General features: G+C 38.7%; 1 protein-coding gene across 1 annotated transcript; it reads left to right on the top strand.

The window, feature by feature from the left end:
* The first annotated feature begins 1 nt into the window (after nucleotide 1).
* Nucleotides 2-13,358, top strand: GJA1 (gap junction protein alpha 1). The gene is made up of 2 exons (XM_067702247.1): nucleotides 2-206; nucleotides 10,453-13,358. Exon 2 carries the CDS (start codon nucleotides 10,469-10,471, stop codon nucleotides 11,612-11,614), a length of 1,146 nt encoding a protein of 381 aa, XP_067558348.1. The 5' UTR covers nucleotides 2-206; nucleotides 10,453-10,468; the 3' UTR covers nucleotides 11,615-13,358.
* The last annotated feature ends 4,792 nt before the right edge of the window (nucleotides 13,359-18,150 follow it).

Here is an 18,150-nt window from a genome sequence, read left to right as displayed (position 1 = left end):
GTGCTCCAAGTAAGAAAAAAGCTTTTATGAGGTATCAGCACTTTTCTTTCATTAGGGGGAAGGAGTGAGGAAAGTACCAAATAGCTGCAGACTTTTAAACTTTAAATAGACAGGTCTGAGGGCCTGGACTTGTTTTTGCATTTGACTTCATTCTCTGAGGAGTTCAATCACTTGGCGTGACTACTTCACTTCTTTCAAGAGAAACAGTAAGTTTTTTAAAAGATCTTTACCTATTCCTTTCTTTTTCTACAAGAAAAACTTTTCTAAAGTTTTAAAATTTGTTAAATGTAGCTTTCACATGATATTGTAAAGGGAATGATGAACTTGAAAGTGTCTATAGTTTTAAACTTAAAATTGAACTTACGGTATTTACTTTTTGACTGTTAAAAAGTTTTCTTTTAATAATGCAACAGGTAAATAAGATTCAGATCTTTCTGATTAGAATCAGAATATTAGAATAAAGTTACTGGATATTTGGTTCTCCATTTTAGAGGATAATTTTACTTTTTTGGGTAATCAGTAATAGTCTAGGTGCTTTGTAACTTTGAGGGGGGCGGGGTTAGGGGGCCTAGGTTGGGGGGTTTGACTGACAACAGCAGAAAAATCAAAGTGCAAATTTGCTTAGCGTGCTTGCTATAGAATTCTACTCTTTGTACTTTTTCATATGGAAATCTTGATTGATGTTCTATAGCCTTGCAAAGCAAACTTCTTAACAAAGTGCTTTGTTAAGACGTTGCTGCTTGACTTCCACGTGGTCCCTTCCTAGAATTTTACCCGGTAAACAAAAAGGTATAAAAATCAGAGCTGTAATATTGGGGTTCTTAAAGCAACAGTAAAGGGTTACTTTGTATTAGCACCCACTATGCAAAAATCTTGAGACCCTCAGGAGAGCCACCACTGAGTCGACCACGCTGGCAGTTCCGGAGGTGAAATCCCTTGAATGGGTGGTGGTTACTTAACAAAGCATTAACAGAGAGAGAACGGACGTTTAGAAGAGAGTATATGCCAGGGTGCATTTCCAAAACGGTCTCCTAAGACAGGGGCTCCTAGAAAGAATAGGAAACGAAATTTCTTAAATCGGCGCCTTAGAAGAAGCTACCTCCCCCCAGCCCCACGCCCCCGCCGCCTTCCGCTTGTCCGAACCTGTAGCAGACTTCAGAGCTCTTGGGCAACATTTTTGAGTTTGAGCCGCAGGGTGCGGTGCTGCCAGTAGGCAAAGATAACACTGATTTGTTATTTTAAAGGGCTCAATTTCTTACATGCTCTTATGGGTAACACACATTCTGTTAGCCAGAAATGCAACCGTGCGTTTTCGTGTCCGGTAGGGATTTTGTCTGTTCTAACTCCACAGACTAATTAGTTTAAATTCTTGGTGTGACCCTGCAGTTTGAAGTATTTGCACCAGAGAATGCTGAAAAGCAAATAAAAATGAAAGCTTTGCGGAACGAGGACGCGGGCCTGGGGCCGGGAGGGCTCGGGGAGCCTCCTGCCATCTTATCATCTGCCCGGCTCGCCCGGGGCTCCTGCACTGCCGAGCCTCCGCGCTTTGGAAACGTTTGCTGAGAAGTTTCCCTCAAATCCTCACGGTCAAACCCAGCGCAGGTCCGAGTTCCGCCACTGGAAAGGAAGGGGGAGGGGGAGAGAGGCGGGGAGGGGGGGGGGAGAGATGGACTGTGGCCAAATGGTAAAAGAAGAGCAAGTGATTAATTGAATTAAATGTGTCAATCTAATTTCCCTTCCAAAACCCGCACCCGCAGTGTCTTTTTTTTTTTTTGAACTTGTTGAATCCTACTGTATAAAGCATAAGGAAATCTGAGTACCTTGGGAATTACCGTGCCTAAATGGCACTTGTAACTCTTCTGTAAGTTCTCAAAACTTCCCAAGAATAGGGATGGGGTGGGGAGAGCGGAGGAAGCCCCATAATGAAATGAGTAAAGAGCTCATGACGTGTCCAGAGGCAGATCAGAATTCGGAAACTCAAACCTTGAGTTCCCAGCAGCGGCTCACCCACCCTTATCCTCTTGGCTGGCCATCCAGGTGTTTACAGAGCATCTCTGATAAAGCTTATCAAAAGCTCTCCTTGACCAACCTCATCCTCACCCTCAACCCTAGGGCGTGCCTGTGTTTCTCTCCAGGAGTACAAAGTGGGGGTGGGAAGAGGAGAGCTACAAACTGTTGGAAAAATAGACGTGGCTTTATTTGGAGGTGGGTTTAATTTCTTCTGCTTCCCAAACCAAGCTGGTAATGAAAAGATGCTTAATCTCACCCTCTGATAATTGGGCACACTTGAACTCAGTCTAAAATGCCTCAGGCAGTTTGAAGAGTAGATTATGAAAAATTTTTAAAAAGCCTAACTTATACAAGGATTGCCAAGAATAAAATCCTGCAGTAATGCAGATACCTCGTTAAATTAACCCTGTCTCAAAGAATGAAAAAAGCCAAGTAGAAAACCCTTCAGGAGAAAGGGTAATTCTTCTATGTAGGCCAGATTGCCAGAAGGTTATTCTGTCCTAGCAGTGTGTATGTCTGGTGCTTTGTAGTTTCCAAAGTCAGTATAGTTATCACCTGTCCTTTGCCTGGAAAATGCAGTGGTAATGCTTTGATCCTACTCTCTTCACTGTTTAAATATGTTCCACATTTTTCTACTACCTTTTATAGTTTATCACTGCCACCCCATCCACTCAATTCCTGGCCCTTTACAGTGTAATTCTTACATTGCTGACCCTGGGAAACACAGTTCCAAGCAAGTGTCTGAAAGGGTGTGTTTTCAGATATCGAGAGTTGTTTTGTTACGTACATGTTTCCAGTTCCTGCGTAGAGAAGGATGGAAACCTCACATTACAGTGCATTCCTTCATTTCTCTGATGATATCCAGAGGGGTAGCTTGGTATGAGGCTCAGAGGCTCTATGTATGATACTGAGGGAAGGGAATGATAGGAAAGTCACCAGTGATTAATACCTTCTACTCCACCTTTCCTGTTCTGATCTGACTTCCCTTCAAGATTCTTAATTGTTTGAATAGATTGTTGGAGCATATTCACACACGTTAAGTTGGTTCAGCTCTGGGGAGACAAGTTATTAATTATTAATTATCTAGTGTTTACCATTAATGTCAATATTCAGTATAGATAAGTCAAGTTTAAAAAATTATCCCCAGAATTTCTCAACAGAAGTCCCCCCCCAACCTCCTTCGGGTAACTACCTAAATTCTTCACTTTGTCTCCGCTTTGCCTGTCTAGATTCACCATTTGGCTATGTGTGTACATACTGTCTTTTGCCAAAGTTAAAACACAAACCAGGGTGAGCCATATATATATATATATATATATATATATATACATACATATATATATATAAATTTTTTCTTTAAGAATTTCTTAACTTTCAATAACTTTCACATCCAAGTTTTCCTAGCTTTCTAAATCGTTTCTTAAAAATATGTGTTTTGGGACTTCCCTGGCGGTCCAGTGGTTAAGACTCCGCACTTTCACTGCAGGGGGCACGGATTTGATCCCTGGTCAGTGAACTAAGAACCCACATGCCACGCAGGATGGCCAAAAAAAATGTGTTTTATGGAATGTTTAAAATTTACAGTAATATAGAAAATATATAGTGTTTTTTAGCAATTTCTGTAAGGCAGATACATTCTATAGTACATGACTTTTTCCATGATTTAGAGGAGATGCCTCCAAATAGAAACACAAAGACCCTCTTCATGGTCCTTTCTCCCTATTAATTGATAAAGGGTAAATTCCTCCTTCTCATAAATCTCTTTGAGGTTGCTAAAATAGCAATATTGTACTCATTACAGGAGCATCTAGAAAACTAATTTTGATTACCATTAGGCAAATGTTAATCACTTCTTAGTTGCTATTTTGCTAAAGAAAGGATGCCAAAGTTAGAAAATAAGTGGGCTATATCTACATCTAAAATTCATTTAAAGAGTAATAGCTAAACTTTATTGAGCTTTTATTAAGAGCTTCATGTGCATGAGATATTCATTCAATGCTCATTAAGGAAAATAGACTGTTCTTAATCAATACACTTGTGAGGGCTCTAAGAGTGTGTTTATATGATGACAAAATAACTAGGCTGTTCAATAAAAATAGTAAATTTGGAGGTGACATTTGGGGGAAGCACCAAAACTGATAGAAATAGCGTTATTTTAAAGTCCATCCAATCACAATCTAAGAACATGGCTTTTAGCCTGCAGCTTCTGACTTAGGCTCTTTCCTCTAGCACCCCTCAAGTGACCATTAGAAACTTCCGTTAGTAGGGGAGTTGAGTGGTAGCTATTGGACTAGGGGAGGGGATTGTCTCTTTGGATGGAGTCCCTCACTCCTCAACTCCCATCTCATCTCATTGTTCTGTGGAGGCTGATGTGTGCTGACAGGGTGATGAAAAAGGGTGAGGGCCGTGGAAAGAAGGCTTGTTAGTGTGTTCCCCATCCTACCTCCCTCAAAAAAGCAATGCCACACACATCAGATACCTGCAGAAATGTAGCAGTATTTCAGTCTTTACAAAGGAATCTAAGGATAATCAGGGAGCCATGAGACAGAATTTTAAATAGAACAGAGGTTTACATGGAATAGGTTTGATACATCACAGAGTTAGGCTAACTACCCAGGTATAAGGAAGCAAAGGTTGTATATTACCTGATGAACTGGGAAGATACATTTTCTATGGTACCTGATTCAAATCACTTAACTGCCTAACATACACTCAAACTATATAGAGATGTTATATTAACCAGGGTTGATATCAGCTGTTATTCTTCCGTTCAGAGCCCCAATCTTACCCCGAGATTTATCATTCTTAAAATATACACAAGTTTTAACAGATTATTTCTTCTATTGCAAGACACTGTGGGGTCTCTTTCGGCGACAATTGAATTGTGTAGTCCAGTCAGAATTAGAATACTGCAGAATTGGACCGAACAAGTTTTTTTTTTGGTGGTGTTGTTTTAAAATCTTAACCTGTGAAACAGCATAATAGTGAAACTGCATAAATATCTATGATACCTGGTGCAGTTCTGCAAGAATCCCAAATCACTATGACCTTGTGTAATAAATTCAAGACCTTGTTTAACAAATTCTTTGTTAAAGAGTCTGTTTTCTTAATTCAGTCATATTGCCTGTTCAGGAATCATTTAAAGTATGTTGTTTCAGACAGTTCTCTGTTACAGCAATTATCACTTGAAAATTTAATAGTCCGTGTAATATGAGATGCTGACAATTACCACTTTTTTTTTTTTACTGTGGAAGTCTCTTTTTAATTAATTTGAAACTTCAGAAGTTTGGGATATATAACTATAATTAAGAGAGTCCCAAGGAGATAGTAAACAAACAAACAAAACTGGTGAAACCTAGTACCTTTCTTTGTACAAGCCGCTTTTAATTCATTCAATACATATTCACTATCTCTTAACTCTTTTAAGCACTGGAGATACCGCAGTGGACAAAAGAAACTCCCTCATGGAGCTCACATTCTAGCTGAGGAAAGCAGATAGTGAAAAGTCCTTGTCATGGAGGCAGACAAACAATAAACAAGTAAATACATAATGTGCCAAGTAGAGCCAAGGGCCATTAAAAAAACAAAAACAGAACAAGGGGAGTAGCAAGTGACAGACCTAGAGTGCTGGCTGATGAGGTGATACCAGAACAAGCCATGGAGATGGAACCAAGCTGATCAAGGCAGATCGGCTTGTTAGTTTTTCAAGACTGACTGAGGAGAATAGATTGGCGAGCAGGGTAACTAGGGTCTTGACGTATAACCTGAAGGAAGGTGACAAGTAACCTGATGATGGCTGAGATCAGGCTAAGAGCAGGGGTGGTGGTGAGACTCAGTCTGTTTTGGGTGGAAGATAAAACCTATAGAATTTGCAGACAGGTTGAATGTAGATTATGTTAATTATGTGTGGGTATGAATATTACCAAAAACACATCTGGCTGTTGTAACTATAGAGGAATGGTCACAACTGAGCCCACTCAAAGACATTTACTGCAAGGGAGAGGGGTTCTTACAAAAATTAAAGAAAAACATTAGGAGAGTTTACAGTTTAGTTTTGGGGCTTATAGTTTTTTTTGTTTTGGCCGCACCCTAGGGCATGCTGGCTCCTAGTTCCCCAACCAGGGATTGAACCTGTGCCCCCTGTGCCCGGAGTCTTAACCACTGGACTGCCAGGGAAGTCACAAAAGGCTTATAATGTTTGGTTTAGGATATTAGAAACACACACAGTACTTCTGCCCCGCCCCACCCCCCAAATCCATTAAGTGGATTTTTATCAGGAAGCACTCCTATTTACCTTTATTTTATTTTAGTTCCCCACTCTCAACTCATTACAGTGTCTCTTCTTGGGAAAATCTTTAAAATTGGGAATAAAATATATTCTAATTCTCCTAATAATTATTAGAACATTAATGACACAGCAAAGTGTCTAGCTTTGGCACAGTGATTTGTTTATATGGCTCTGGAACAGGGGACGGTCAAAAAGTAACTTAAAATAGAAGTTTTTTTTTTCATTTTGAGTAAAGCATTTGAGTCCTTGTGCTCTTGGGGAGCAGCCGATGGAGGTGGAGGGACAGGGGGCTGTACAGTAAAGGGTAAGCTCAGTTCCCAGTTGCCCAGAGACCTCTGCCCCCCATACTAACCCTGCCCCCCCCATCCCCTTGACCTTTTTAGACACTCAATCCCTTTCTGCTCTCCTGCCATTTCTCCACTCCTAAATATTTTGAATGAGAGACGAGACAGAGCACCAAAAAATGTCAAGAAACATTTGCCTCTTGGCCTGAAAACTTACTTCAGAATCACCTGGTGCATTTGTTTAGAAAAAGAAAAAAAAAAACAAAAGAATGATTCACAAGCCACCCCCCACCCTCACCCCATGATATTCATTCAAACTGGTGAGTGTCAGGAATGTGTGTTCTTAACACATGCTGCTAAGTGATTCTGATGCCCTTCGGGAACCTGCAAAGGGCCCAGAGGGTCCTTGGGCGGGTCACACCTGGCGTGACTGGTTTTTGGCTTCTAGTCTAGAGGGCCATGAAGAGCAATGGAAAATGTGATCTAACATGGTACATAGAGGACACAAGAAGGACGGTCCAGCTACTGTCAAGCATATGCTCCTAATAAGAAGTTTGTACAACTCCTTAACCTAGACCTTAATCTACATATAAATTTCCACCCTGGGAACCTAGAGGTGAAGGCATGAATATACAGGATATATGCTCAACTGCCATGATGTTATCATATATCAAATAAGGAATATACCTGTCTCATACTAGTGAATGTGAATGGGGTATATAGTCTATAAATCAATGCTAGGGATTCTGTAAACATAATTATGACCTCTTCTTATAAAAGGGCATCACTTTTTCAATTATGACTTGGAAAAATGAAAATGATAATGGGGATGAGGGGACAACCGGTTGATAGAACTTTTAATTCACAGCAAAGTGAATGACTACCAAAAAGATAACGGCATTATAAGCCATCACATTAAACATTATCTGATGGTCTCTATGATAGTGCTAATAACAGGTATCTACATGTTGCAGGATACTAGGTGTCCAATTGGATAATTCAACTCATTCAGGTAAAAGAGTATAACTCAGTTAATGCAAATGACAACTGGGTGGCTGCTTAAAGAAAAGACAACTTGGCTACTACCTAGAGAGCTGTCCAGTGACCCAGTTCACATACTGTGGCACTATAGGGTATTTTTGTGGAATCTCAGAATTATAGGAAACTCAAGTTTTATTTTTCCATAGAGTGTAAAGAAACTTAGTAATTAATTGCCACAAGCATCTACATATTTTACTTTGAATAATAACGAAACACTGACTAAAATGACAACTTCTCAGTGTACCTGAAGCACGTTAAGTTTTTCTTGAGCTCGATCATCGCGTGAATGTGAAGAGATGTGTGCAGTTTATCATTTTATACTTAATTGTTTTTGTCATTCATCCCCACCCCCACCCCCCCAAAACTGGAGTATTGAGCAAAAGCAGATGACACTGGCAAAATATTGTAATTCTCTACACAGAATTGGGACCAATTTACACATCATCACATCGAAACTGTCTATTGATAGAGCTTCAAAAATTCTGTCCTCACGGACTGTGCTTCTTCATTGCCAGTGTAGTATCTTCTGCTAAATTGTAGTTTCTTTCTTTTACATTCTGTCATATCAAACCGTCCGTCAAAGCTAAATTACTGCCTCTCTTCAAGCTTCTCAAGCTTTCCCCTGGCTATTTCACTCTCTTTGTCAGTCCTACAAGCCTTTGTTCTTGTTTGACTGCTTTCCATACATCAATTTCACTTTCGATTCACAATCTAAAATGGCCCTTCCTAGAGGTGAAGCTTCCTTTTTTATGACCACTGGCAGGGTCATAAAAAAGTTATTTACTGTAATTTGCCCACCCACCTCCAACCTTTACCACTCACCTCCAACCTTTACCCATCACCCACCCCCCTTTCTTTGGCACCAGTCTCTGGGCTGTCATCAAAAATACTCACTGACTGCTAATTTAGATAGCTGATACATTTTCAGTTTATGAATCAGCCATCTCTTCTTTGTTCCATCCAGGAAATCCCAGGCCAGTATCCAATTCATTTTTTTCTGCCCTCTATAGCCAGGAGGTACAGGCATTAGACAGAAATGTAACATTGCTTGGTGGGGAAGAAGATTCCCATGGACCTCATTTACTTCCCACAAGGAGAAGATGGCTTATAGTTTAATACCAGGTGAAAAATTCTTTATATCCAGACAACAAACATATTTCTAGGAAGTCTATATAATCCTACTTTTAGTTATACTATTTTTTTTTTTTTTTTTTTTTTTTTTTTTGTGGTACGCAGGCCTCTGTTGTGGCCTCTCCCGTTGCGGAGCACAGGCTCCGGACGCGCAGGCTCAGCGGCCATGGCTCACGGGCCCAGCCACTCCGCGGCATGTGGGATCTTCCCGGACCGGGTCACGAACCCGTGTCCCCTGCATCGGCAGGCGGACTCTCAACCACTGCGCCACCAGGGAAGCCCTAGTTATACTATTTAAAATTCAGTAAGCGCCTGAAAAGTCTTTGCTTTGCTTGTTTTTAATGATTAAATAATCTTTGACTACTTCATCCCATTCTGAACCCTCCAATTACTCTCTGCTGAAAATTAGACTATATTCTCTCTGGCTGCCACATGCAATGTTATTCATTTCTTACCAGATTTCAGCCCCCGCTAAGATTGTATATGTTAAAGCACGGAAACATTTCTAACGTTAACCCAGCTTTGCTATAATTTTAAGACCAGTGTCATGCATTGGGAAGCCTTGGTCTTGGGATTGAAAGTCTTTTTCTGGCTCTACGGATAGCTGAATATTTCCTATATACTTAAGACCTCAATTTTCATCAGTTAAAAGGACTATTGGCATTAGAAGAATAAATTGAACTAAATAACTTTTGGGATTCCTGTCATATCAGCCCCAATAATGGGTAAGTCCTAGGCTTGAGATATCTAGGTATTGATAGGAAGTTAAATAGAGTGCGTGGGCTGAGGACCCAAAGCCCAGTAAAGGAACTTACTTGTACAGCAATCCAAAGATTAAAACCAATCCTTTTTACTAGAGATAACACTAAAGTTGTCTTTTTATTTCTCAGGCTATAATTAGTATCGAGGTCAATTGAACTCTTACTTGAAACGTGATGTGCATTTAGTCTTGTTTTTTGAAAGTACGTTCCTGCATCTAGGGACACAGTGTGTCAAAATGGTGTGTTTCAGCACAACGTATTTTCCTCTGGGCAGAAGACAGACTTCTGAACCACATGAGTCACTGCTTAAGAAGAAACAGAGAAGTATAAATGACTACACTGTAGAGTATGCACAAATGACACTTGAATTACCAAGGAGAAACATTTCAGGATACAATTAGGAATAAAGTACTATATGTAATAGGAATGAGGTTTGAAAACAGGTTGCATGCATGTGCCTGGGTATGGGTGTTCTTACCTCAATTCTTAGGTACCCATGCTTTTTGAATACCACATATCAGCATTTTGCTTGGGTGTGCATGCAGACACAGGCCTATCAGGTAAGAACAGTCCTCTAATTGGACCGTCCAGGGGGATAAAATAAGCAGAGACACTTAGCGCAGACAACTTCTCAAGTCACGTGGTAAGACAGTGGTTGAGCAAGTAATACATCTTCGCAAGGTTAAGATCGCAATTTACTCTGCACATAGGCTCTGCTGTTTCGAAGATTTAGCGTATCTCAAGAAAATTTGAGAGCTCTTTTCAGGGGAAAATGGAAGAGTTTGCACTTGTGGCTTTTTTGTTTGTTTATTTGTTTGTTTTTGAAGAGTGCTAGAAAGATAGGAGATCTTTTATGGTACTTTGCTGGCTGAAAGAAACTGTATATTAAACTAACAATCTGTGGCCTATGATCATTTAGTTGTCTTTTTCTTTTCAGGTGGTGCCCAGGCAACATGGGTGACTGGAGTGCCTTAGGCAAACTCCTTGACAAGGTTCAAGCCTATTCTACCGCTGGAGGGAAGGTGTGGCTGTCAGTCCTTTTCATTTTCCGAATCCTGCTACTGGGGACAGCAGTTGAGTCAGCCTGGGGTGATGAGCAGTCTGCCTTTCGCTGTAACACTCAACAACCTGGTTGTGAAAACGTCTGCTATGACAAATCTTTCCCAATCTCTCATGTGCGTTTCTGGGTCCTGCAGATCATATTTGTGTCTGTTCCCACACTCTTGTACCTGGCTCACGTGTTCTACGTGATGCGAAAGGAAGAGAAACTGAACAAGAAAGAGGAGGAACTCAAAGCCCAAAACGATGATAGGAATTTGGAGATGCACTTGAAGCAGATTGAAATAAAGAAGTTCAAGTATGGCATCGAAGAGCATGGCAAGGTGAAAATGCGAGGGGGTTTGCTGCGAACCTACATCATCAGTATCCTCTTCAAGTCTGTCTTTGAGGTAGCCTTCTTGCTGATCCAGTGGTACGTCTATGGATTCAGTTTGAGTGCTGTTTACACTTGTAAAAGAGATCCCTGCCCGCATCAGGTGGACTGCTTCCTTTCTCGTCCCACAGAGAAAACCATCTTCATCATCTTCATGCTGGTCGTGTCCTTGGTGTCTCTTGGCTTGAACATCATCGAACTCTTCTATGTCTTCTTCAAGGGTGTTAAGGATCGCGTGAAGGGAAAGAACGATCCTTACCACACTACCAGCAGCCCACCGAACCACGCCAAAGACTGTGGATCTCCAAAATATGCTTATTTCAATGGCTGCTCCTCCCCAACCGCTCCCCTCTCACCCATGTCTCCTCCCGGGTACAAGCTGGTTACCGGAGACAGAAACAATTCTTCCTGCCGCAATTACAACAAACAAGCAAGTGAGCAAAACTGGGCTAATTACAGTGCAGAACAAAATCGAATGGGGCAGGCAGGAAGCACCATCTCTAACTCCCACGCACAGCCTTTTGATTTCCCTGATGACCACCAGAATTCTAAAAAGCTCGATGCTGGCCATGAACTACAGCCTCTAGCCATTGTGGACCAGCGGCCTTCCAGCAGAGCCAGCAGTCGTGCCAGCAGCCGACCTCGGCCTGATGACCTAGAGATCTAGGTCCAGTCTTGAGAGCATAAAGATTCCACTCAGTTGTGGAGAAGAAAAAGGTGCTATAGAAAGTGCACCTTAGGTGTTCATTTTTTTTCCAGTGGAGGTGGTACTCAACAGCCTTGTCACGAGGCTTAGAAAACACAAAGACATTAGAATACCTGGTTCACTGTGGGTGTTAGGGATAGGCAGGTGGAGAGGGAAGGGATGAGAGAGGTACATGTTGGTATTTAATGTAGTTGATTCAAAGAACTTAAATTTTAAATAAAAGTTGCATTAGGTGATCCATAGTTAAGGGCTTTTTCCTCCCCACACACCCTTAAGAATACTTCTGTGTATGTGAAAGACTGGGTGGGTGATATTTTTGGTTAAATACTTTTTTGTTTTACCAAGAAACTGAAATAACTTTGGCCAGGAGAAAATACTTCCTGAACATCCTGCTTCTCTTTATCAAGAAGACAGAGGATTGTCCTTATGTCCCTGCTAAAACATTCCATTGTTAAAATTTGCACTTTGAAGGTAAGTTTTCTAGGCCTGACCCTCCAGGTGTCAGTGGACTTGTGCTACTATATTTTTTATTCTTGGTATCAGTTAAAAGTTCAGACACGGCCCACAGAAGAAGACTTTCCATGCATTTGCAAATCTCAGCCAGTTTTACGTACATTCTTTTTTACATCCACGTTATTATTACCATCACTTTGCATCATTCCTCAACTACTATTCACATTCATTTAATGATTTCTGTAGACATTTAAAAAACAGTTGGGATATCACTTACCATTTTTTGAGTTAAAGTCAGGGAAGCAAGCCATGCTCAATGTTTAACAATCACTTGTATGTGAATGTGTGTGGAAGAGTGTGTTTTATTTGTCATGTATTGGTACAAGCAGATGCAGTATAAACTCACAAACACAGATTTGAAAATAATGCACACATGGTGTTCAAATTTCAACCTTTCTCATGGATTTTGTGGTGTGGGCCAATATGGTGTTTACATTATATAATTCCTGCTGTGCAAGTAAAGCACATTTTTTTTTTTCCCCTAAAATGTTTTTTCTCCATGTATCCTATTATGGATACTGGTTTTGTTAATTATGATTCTTTTTTTTTTTCTTTTTTCTTTTTTTAGAATATAGCAGTAATGCTATTGCTGAAATGAATGATTTTCTTTTTCTGAAATATAATCATTGATGCTTGAATGATAGAATTTTAGTACTGTAAACAGGCTTTAGTACTTAATGTGAGAGACTTAGAAAAAATGCTTAGAGTGGACTATTAAGTGTGCCTAGATGAATTTTGCAGTAACTGGTATTCTTGGTTTTGTCCTACTTATGCACATTAATTCAGAACTTTTATTCTATCATGAGTTTGACAGTCTTTTGGAGTAACCAGCAACTTTGATGTTTGCACTAAGATTTTATTTGGAATGCAAGAGAGGTTGAAAGAAGTTTCAATAGTACACATGTAACTAATTTATTTGAAATCTATCCTAAAGAAATCTACCAGTTTCTTCAAATGTCTTTTTAAAATTCATCACGGATGATTAGTGAAAATGCAGAGTATCATACTTTTCTTCTTGCATGTCAACTACATAAGCAGTTTTGTACAATGAGAAATACTAATTTGTTTGACATTCCATGTTAAACTACTGTCATGTTCAACTTCATTGCATGTAATGTAGACCTAGTCCATCTGATCATGTGTTCTGGAGAGTGTTCTTTATTCAATAAAGTTTTAATTTAGTATAAAGATAGCCTTTATATCCCATGTGATTTTTTAAAACTTTTATTGCATCAATTCACAATTATCAAAGACATTTCCATTGGTTATGAGGATATGGGCAAATAAGATTCACAAGATTCCAGAATCTTTAAAAGAACAGTATTTATTATTAGCTAGATTCAGTGCAACATTGATGAACATATTTGGATATTTATTCAACAGAGAAGGTAAAGTATTAGAGTGTTGAATTTGGAATATAAAATTAATGAGATGTGTGATAGAGTCTAAAGTGAGTAATTTAGTAGATCCATACATGACAGAAGTAAGCATAAAAAGATGAGGGTGCTAAAATTTTAAAGCTATAGGGCCTCCCAGATATAAAAGAATAATGCAGGGTTGGTTTGAGTATGGTTATGCTGTGTGACAAAAGAATGAAATAGATCTATGATTCTATTTTTCCAAGACATTGTGAAAACACAGAAAATATGAATTTTAAAATTCTTAACACCCAAGAAAAATTGAACCATTCATAGGGACAAGAACAATTCTGGGCAACTGATAGTATTGCTGTAGTTTAAAATATAAAATGTATTATCACTTTTAAGTCACATTTCAACAAAGTTTTTTTTTTTTTCCACACCATGTGGCATTTGGGATCTTAGTTCCCAGACCAGGGATCAAACCCATGCACCCTGCAGTGGAAGCACGGAGTCTTAACCACTGACCACCAGGGAAGTCCCAAAAGCTTTTAACTTACTAACATTGTTTACATGAACACATCACAAAGCAAACTAGTAAATGCCTGGAACATAAAAATATTACTAGTTTAGAAATAACCTAGTTCAGTTCAGTGGCTTCTTTTTTTTTTTTTTTAATTAATGAACAAATGTTACAGGATGTGCCTAAAGTTAAAGGATTGTCTACTAACCAGTTTCTGAGTCAATATAATTGGTAGTATCAACATGTCTTCAAGTATTACCATTTGTCTGGCTGAGAATCTGAAGGGAGAGGCAAGTTTTCTCTGTGCATGTATGTGTTTGCATTTACTATGGGGAATAAAGAAATGTGGTTTATTTGAATGTGTGTGTGTATTCACAAACAGTTCATAGGGTACAGATGGACAAATAGACTACTGAATGTAGGTTTCTGATGTACGTGTGTGGAGGTGGGAGGGCAAGTTACATCTTTAAAAAATAGTCCATCTTAAACATTTCCCAAACTTTAAAGCTTCTCACTATTTAAAAAAATAAAATCTAAGTATATTATAAATATACAGTTTTAAACTACAGTTTTAGTAGACGAAATTGAAAATCAAACCTCAGGTCTCCCCATTCTCCAACAGAGACATCAGCGAAGTTCTAATTCAGAGGAAATCACTGTTAAAAATTTGAGACACCAGCCATATATCAGACACTTTGTTAAGTAGTGGTGATTATTAGAATGACCAAAGAGTCCCCTGCTCCATGAAGCTTACAATGTGAAGCCTTCCAGAAGTTTTAATAATGATGTTCCACTCCGTTTTGCTTACCTTAATTGGCTGCCTATTTTCCACAATTAAAAATTAAATTGAGCTGTGTTTTAAAATTATGAGAAAACTATGCAGTTTTATTCCACAAATTTTTATTAGATACTCATTTTTGGCATAAAATTTCAGGTTTAAAAAATGGGAAATTTTTGAATCTTCTAGAAGCAGTAGAACTTTCTGTTGTGGAAATGTTCTATTCTGTGCACTATGGTAGCCACTAGCTACATGCGGCTATTGAAACACATGGAATATGGCTAGTGAGTCTGAAGAAAAGGATTATTATTTTTTTAATTTAATTTAATTAATTTATTTTTTATACAGCAGGTTCTGATTAGTCATCTATTTTATACATACCAGTGTATACATGTCAATCCCAGTCTCCCAGTTCATCACACCACCACCCCCCTCCCCCACTTTCACCCTTGGTGTCCATACGTTTGTTCTCTACACCTGTGTCTCTACTTCTGCCTTGCAAACAGGTTCATCTGTACCATTTTTCTAGATTCCACATATATGTGTTAATTTATGATATTTGTTTTTCTCTTTCTGACTTCACTCTGTATGACAGTCTCTAGGTCCACCCACATCTCTACAAATGACACAGTTTCGTTCCTTTTTATGGCTGAGTAATATTACATTGTATATATGTACCACATCTTCTTTATCCATTCGTCGATGGGCATTTAGGTTTCTTCCATGACCTGGCTGTTGTAAATAGTGCTACAATGAACATTGGGGTGCATGTGTCTTTTTGAATGATGGTTTTCTCTGGGTATATGCCCAGTAGTGGGATTGCTGGGTCATATGGTAATTCTATTTTTAGTTTTTTAAGGAACCTTCGTACTGTTCTCCATAGGAGCTGTATCAATTTACATTCCCACTAACAGTGCAACAGGGTTCCCTTTTCCCTACACCAATTCCAGCATTTGTTGTTTGTAGATTTTCTGGTGATGCCCATTCTAACTGGTGTGAGGTGATACCTCACTGTAGTTTTGATTTGCATTTCTCTAATAATTAGTGATGTTGAGCAGCTTTTCATGTGCGTCTTGGCCATCTATATGTCTTTGGAGAAATGTCTATTTAGGCCTTCTGCCCATTTTTTGATTGGTTTGTTTTTTTAATATTGAGCTGCATGAGCTGTTTATATATTTTGGAGATTAATCCTTTGTCCGTTGATTCATTTGCAAATATTTTCTCCTATTCTGAGGGTTGTTTAGAAAAGGATTATTTTAATTTTAATTTAAATAGCTATATGTGGCTAATGGCTATTGAATTGGGAGGTGCAGTTCTAGAATCTGCTGGGGAAAAAATAATTAATATTGGGTGGAAATGGAGGAAAGGATGGTCATGTTAGAAACTGGAAGGAGAAACTTCAGGGTCATTTTTATAGTCTTATAATAGTGTTTCTTACTCTGTAAACAATAGGAAACTTATTTAAGCAAAGCCTCTGCTTTTACATGAAATTACCTAGTCTTGTTAGATAATCATATATTTTATATTACCATCATTTTACCTCAGAATTTCATGCACAAACTTATGCTACCTATTATTAAAAGTGGTAGGATTGCCCCAAGTCCTTAAATATTGGGAAGAAGTCTAGTGAACCCTCTTGGTTCACTGCATTATCATCCTAGCCCCTGTGGGTCCTCACGAAGCTTCTAGGCCATGGGCTGTTCTTTCACCTTATTTTGAGAAACTTGCTGAACCTCTACCTGCCCAGGGTACTAGGTCCTTGCCCACACACTGCCTCTCCTAAAAATTCCAAACTTCATATTCCAACATGCCAAAACATCTGTGCTTTGTACTTGGAGGGAGAGCAAAATAATGAAGTTTGGGGGCTTATTAAAGTCTTAAAGTGGGTTCTTTTTATAAACAGCACACCCAAAGTATAGAAACATGTTTATAATCTTTACTGGCTCCAAGATTCTGTTTTTACCTTTTCTTGCTTGGGCAAATATAGCTGAGCCCCTTGGCATGTCAGAATTTGCAGCTGGCAATTTTCAGAACTCAAGAGCAGACGTGGAACTTTGCTTCAAGGACAGTAGAGTAACAAGAATATCACATAAAGAAGAAAGAAAATTTGGAGGAAAATGTTTGCATTTGTTTCCTGGTCTTCAAAGTGTTGAAATTTTAAGTCAGATTATTTCTTCTGGTCTCCGGATGTTTCTCTCAAATGACCCAATGCTTATTTGGGCTGTGACGTGTAGAGTAATTTCAATGCCCACACACTTTCCTGTTGAATATAAAATCTGTCTCAAGAGGCGCCCACTTTAGAAAGCCAACCCTGGTCTCAGGTCTTATTTAATGTAATGAGCCATCTGTCCCTACAAGACATGGAATGAAATGGAGTCTGGGCGGGTATTTGTGCTGGAATCTCTTAGTCAGTTACTTTTTACAAAACTGTTCATCAGAATTAGTATAGACAGTAAGAGAGCTTTTAGTTGCTATGGTAGCAGAAACCATGAGGGTTATTTTATTTTAAAAGTAAATGGAGAGAAATGTAAGACTGCCTTCTGCTTTGAAAAGCTTGGGTCAGAGTTATATATTTCATATATTCAGGTATATTTATGAATTCTGAACACAGTTAACTAATTTAGAAACCCTTCCCTGAAAAAATTTAAACTGACCTTAAGCCTGTGAGAAAACAACTTCAACTGAGGTTAACTCAAAGAACTCTGGAGGGTAAAAGGTATATTTTGAGATTCTCTAAAACACTACTTGAAGTCTCAACTCCACCCAGAGTCCTAGAGTATAAATTGGCCATTGCTTTTGAAGACTTTGATGTGACTGTGGCTCACACTCAAGTTTTTCTCAACTCAGAGCAACTGGAATTAAACTGACCTTTATAATTCGTTAACATATTAATTTCTAATCATTCAAGCTACTCCCTATATAAAGACATTTTCAAAGGTAGACACAACCAGAGAGTTAGTTAAAGAAAATGTTTATTCTGAGACAATTTTTCATATTTTAGCCAAGCTTGTCAATGACTGCCCTTCCTTGGGCAGGTTAATTCAAAAATATTTGGGGGAACCATGAGTTTCAAATTTCAGTGAGACTGAGTAATTTGGAAGTTAAATGTAACTATATCCAGCATCCTGTCATTTATAATTCAAGGCAAATATAAAACTATAATAGATATTTTCCTGTTATATTATTTCTGTATACTTGAAATATCATATAATTTATAATTTTATAATTCATAATTTGTAAAATAAAAATGACAGCAGATGCAATCAATTATAATGTTATTGAAGTTATTTCTTTCAGTTTAGAACTTTCAATCATATTTCTTCTC

The sequence above is a fragment of the Pseudorca crassidens genome, chromosome 13, assembly GCF_039906515.1.
Source record: "Pseudorca crassidens isolate mPseCra1 chromosome 13, mPseCra1.hap1, whole genome shotgun sequence".
Classification (NCBI taxonomy): Eukaryota; Metazoa; Chordata; class Mammalia; order Artiodactyla; family Delphinidae; genus Pseudorca; species Pseudorca crassidens.
The sequence above is the reverse complement of the archived record's forward strand: the minus strand, read 5'-3'. Positions and strand labels throughout refer to the sequence as shown.

Coding starts and splice junctions, on each gene's coding strand:
- GJA1 (XM_067702247.1), top strand. CDS start 10,469: ATGGGTGACTGGAGTGCCTTAGGCAAACTCCTTGACAAGGTTCAAGCC.